A 5,041-nucleotide genomic window follows, 5' to 3' on the forward strand; every position below is an offset into this window, starting at 1 on the left:
TTTCTCTTTTAAGATATTTTCACTAACAAGCAATTTTTGTTCTCGAGATGTATTTTGAAGGAAAATTTGTACTTCGTGTGCACATAACGTAGAAGTTAGAACTAACATATAATTATGGGCATATCACTTTGAAATCTTAAAATAACTAATATGGGTAGAAGCAATTAACTCAAATCACGTTCCCGTCTTCTTCCAGCGTAAATCTAAGCTTAACCGATTAGGTTCGAATAGAAACTATGAGCAAAATACTTTTATTAGCGAGATCAACCCTCATAAATCATTATTGGTTTTATCTTCCGGTGTCAGTGATATCTAAGGACAATTTTTTCAGTGTTATTTTGTCGGCGGTGATCTTGGTTGTTTTTTCACAAAATTTGGGCGAGGTCGAAGCCGACACCTCGTTAGTGTCATTTAACCTCCATTTATTACACTAAGAGTCGAATAAATCACAATATTTCAGCCATGAAGCGATATTTAAGTCAAAACGGGAATATAAGTTTAAGTCAAAACAGGAATGTAATTCTACGGACTGATCTTAACTTAATATAACTTGCCCAAACAGGCTCTTTTAGAATATTGCAACGTTTCTCGATTCATCTTGCATGGCAACACATCCACTTCAGTGGATCCTTCCCTTCTCCAAACTTTATTCATTTTACTCAAGATCAGACTTAACTTAAGGAAAAAAGAATGAAGGTGGTTGGTACAAGTACCTGTCATATACTTAACGACCATAATTCAACCAAGGTAAAAGAGTCGATAGGTAAGGTACCGAGAACTAAGCACATTACACTGTTGAGAAAGAAAATATCATGATGATAATTCCAGAACTGCTATACTGTCCTTTCTTTTGTACTCATTTAGTCAACGTCTCTAGGTTGAAAGAACGTCATATCTTTTAATTGGGATATATCAACAAAGTTGAAATGGTAAATTGGCCACCGTAACGATTACAAAAGCTGACGTTTCGGGCGTTGTCTTGGCTCCCCAAGAATTCTTATGTCAGTCGATGTCGAGTTTATTTGGTTTGGCGAAGGTGGCTTTCTTGAAACTGTCATAAGTGCCTGTGCCCTCAATGACCTTTATTTCTCTCGGGAAACAGGTTCGTGCATTGCACCGTTTTCAAAGCTAAATTGGCGATTAACTATTTAAGTCATCAGCTCATGTGTATTTGTTACAGAACCATTAGTCGACTGGGAAACGAGTTGAGAGGACGAAAACATTTTTAAAAAGTACGCCATGGTTAAGTTATGTTTCACATTAGCTTCGGCTTCCATCTTACTTTTAACACAAGTTTTTGCTAAGGGTAAGTAAAGTCAACACTTACAATAAACAATATCTTCCATTAAATTGTTCTCAAGAAACTGTAAAGTCCATTATACACGATTTCTACGGTGGTTTCCCCATCTACTGACTGATCTAAGAAAATGAGGTCTGAGTTATTGGTTTTCCGGAAATTGACCAGTATTCCTTTTGCGGCTGAACACGGCATTATGTTTCCAATAATTTCACATAATTTGGCATCCATCGACGCATAATTTAAATCAAAATAGCACATCACGGAGGCCTCATGTAACTTTTTTCTTTGAAAAGGAAGCATTTTACTGTTTGAATCAGCGACTTATGCCGAAAAAAGCCGCTAACTTTGCAAAGCGAACAAAGCTGAGAAATACGATACCTTGAGTTATTCAACAGATCAATGACATGGAGGAACGGGGCATCGGCGGAATGGCGGAATATCTTTTACGCAGAATGACGGAGTATCCTAAAACGTGGAATGCTTTGTATTAAACAGAAGAAGTCTCAAAAGATGGAGTTATGATAAAAAAACAAAATTATTTATAATTAACAGGCGAAATTAAAAGAAGCATAGGTAATCACTGTTGGGGCCCAGAGGATTGGGGAACAACGAGGCTTTCGAGCTTGCCCCTTTAAATTATAGTATTATTAATATTGTTATCACTATTATTATTGTGATTAACAGTATCTTCTACCTTTTAATAACTGTTTAAGTGTCAATTTGACAGTATATTCTTCAATCATCTTTCTCTTGTTGAACAGCTGTGGTCAATGCAAATTGAAATTCGAATCCTGGTTAGAAGATGCCATTTTAAAGAGTTTTTCAATTCCGTTCACCTTCTACTTATTCCCCGGCTTAACATATCTTCTTCGCCAGAAATCGTAGACAGTCAGTGGTTTGAACGGCGGGCGTATAAATCTCGGTATTCAATATGGCGGACGGACGAAAGAAAAATCATTGGAAGGGCTCTTACCGCAGCTTAAATGCTCTTAGTTCCGCAGATTTCATGGAGAATAGATCGAAAAGAAGGAAAAGCTCTTATTTTCAAAGATATCTCCGCTAAAAAAATTTTTCAAGGTTGAAAGGAAGTTCTGGGGGGAATATCAGACATGGCATTTAATGTTGATTGTACTTTCCTTCAAATTCCCGCTTTTTTTTCGATTTTTAGCCGATTATTTTGTATGGCGGCTTTTCTTATCTTTACGTACCTCATGTATGGTAATAAAAATGTGTTAAAACAAAATGGCGGGTGAAGTAAAAAGAAAACAAACCGCTCGTAGGAGCATTTTTCCCCAGGTAAGGGCTTCATTTCCTCGCATCTCGCATTTCTGGAAAATGCCACCTTACTAATTCAAAAGGCACCGTGTTAAGGGATTTCTTTTGGAGCGAAGAAACGTTTGCTTTCCAAGTTAAACTTCATATATTTCGGATATGATGATGGGGAACCGAATCGGTGCAACCGTTTCCTCGTAGCAGACTAAAGAAACCATGAAAGTGAGCGCTATTTTGAGAATAAGAGAAAGGAAAGTGTGGCTGTTATGTGAGGTTATTGGAATGAAAACGCACCTTCTAAAACCAGTTTTTTCTCACTTTTCTTTCAATTGAAATACAGTTCGAACTTGACTCTATCTATTTTGATGATGGGGAACATTAAGTTTCTAGCAGCAGTGACATAAAATGCGAAATATTTTTATTTCCCCATTACTTCCTTTGTACTTCGCAGCCATATTTAATCCGCATTTCCGCGCTTAGCGCATCCTCGCAGCCATTTTGACAACCATCTTGAATAGGATTTCTGGCTATGTTTACCGTTATTGGTTGGTCACAGTCTTGACTGTTGACTCCCCAAACCTCAATATATAGTGTCACCACGGTGGAGGCACCCCCCGAAAATCTGTGTTTGGGCTCACGGAAGGGTCTGCAGCTCGCTGAGTAAGCGGGCAAGCGTTAATGTTATGAAATTTTTCAACTTTCGACCAATTAGAAATTATTCTGAATCATTTAAATATCTTCTATCCATAGAAAGTAAACTATGTTTCCAAAGTTCCTGTTACTTTATTTCCGATGCGGAATCAGGCGGGACATGGTCGGACAACCGAAAAACCTGTCAAGGGAAGGGTGGCGACCTCGTCTCCATAGAAACTGAAGCCGAATGGAGCTTCCTCAACGACCAGATCCAAAAGCGTTGTATCGGGCAGCCTAACGAATGGCATATAGGTCTGCATAAAGTTAACAGGGATTGGAAGTGGGTGAGTGGAAGCAAGCTTAGCATTAAGAAATGGCAGACGACTGTTGGCGCGCCATCTGGTGATGGAGATAAAGCGGTGATGTCAAAGGATTACCCACCGGACAAACAAGGGCAGTTTAATGATCTTCCAAACCGACAAAAAAGGGCTTACATTTGTGAAATGCCTAAAGGTAATGTCCAAAACGCATGGTAGCTGAGAACTTTAACTCGCCGAATTACTGAATACTTGACCAGTCCAAATTTTATTACGGAGTTGATTCTTGTTACCTCGTGAGGTTAACAGAGATTCTCTTAGGGAGATAAAGAGAAAAAAAGACGCAGCCCTGAATGTGGGGCCTTGGCAAAACGGATCGATCCTAAAAAAAACTGTTTAAAATTACTTATAGGCTGGACGATAGAATGGAGTGAAGAAAGGAATCAGTCAAATTTTCAATTGAGAAAAGCGAAAGATTACAATCTTCTCTATCATTGGATGAGGCATAATTGAAAACGAAGCTGAAATTTATGCTCTCATAATTTCAACGCAATATTTTTCTCTCCTCTGCCAAGTTAAAGATTGTCTGCAATTTTCGTACATAGTGTCTTTTTCTATAACAGCCGAGCAAACAATTTGTGTTTATAAAAAAATGGTTCTTAAATCACCTGCTCTGCGGAATGGAATCCTGCTTTAATGCTAGTTTTAAAATTTCTAGTCATAGACACCAACTTTTCTTTTTCCTCTTTCAGATTCCTCATGAAGTCAGGAAAAAGTCAGTTAAAAAAACAACAACAACAAAAGAAAAACGCGCAGAGAAGGACTTTAGTTAAATATCGAAAAAAGCGGATCAACTTCGATAACATAAAGGCTTTGTTCTTAAATCAAAAATTGACCTTATATGGCAATTTTTGAAATACTAGTGCTTACAAGTTCAAAATACACACGGAACTTTCGAAATTTCCGACCAGCCGAGCGGCAACTTTAAATGATAAGGTAGATTTCTTTCTAAGCAGAACGTTTCGTTGCGGTGGCTGGTGGGGATAACGGTTGCTATAAAAAATTAAAAGCTGCAGTTCACGACAAGCATGACATTGGCATCGGTTGGTTTTACTTTATGCAGTGTTCCTTTTAGCTTCAATCTAAGATCTGCTTTGTTTGTTTCTACTCACTTCATAGTTGTCTCATTTTTGAAAGATCAATAAAAGTGGATAAACAAGACCAACAAAATTTTGGTTTTGCATTTTTTTAGCATTGAGGTCTGGGTGCATGCTCGATGGTTGTTTACTTTGGTTGATTTTCTAGGCAATAGCAGCGGTCAAAAACCAAAAATACTCAAATAACTAAGGATTTAAGCGCGGCGATTATCTTTCCATACGATTACAAAAATAATGGGAATGAGAAGCAGGCATCTGGTCGAGGGCTCGGGATATGTCAATTCCACTTGAACTATTTATAACTGGTCTCACGAACCGAAGCTTTTGCTATGCGAAGTGGGAAACTTCAAAAAGCAAAACAA

General features: G+C 38.0%; 1 protein-coding gene across 1 annotated transcript; it reads left to right on the top strand.

The window, feature by feature from the left end:
• Positions 1-720: 720 nt before the first annotated feature.
• On the top strand, positions 721-4,752 carry LOC148716410 (lithostathine-1-alpha-like). The gene is made up of 3 exons (XM_088746115.1): positions 721-1,306; positions 3,323-3,718; positions 4,275-4,752. Exons 1-3 carry the CDS (start codon positions 1,240-1,242, stop codon positions 4,283-4,285), a joined length of 474 nt encoding a protein of 157 aa, XP_088602241.1. The 5' UTR covers positions 721-1,239; the 3' UTR covers positions 4,286-4,752.
• Positions 4,753-5,041: the final 289 nt, after the last annotated feature.

This window comes from Stylophora pistillata, chromosome 14, assembly GCF_964205215.1.
Source record: "Stylophora pistillata chromosome 14, jaStyPist1.2, whole genome shotgun sequence".
NCBI classification, from domain to species: domain Eukaryota; kingdom Metazoa; phylum Cnidaria; class Anthozoa; order Scleractinia; family Pocilloporidae; genus Stylophora; species Stylophora pistillata.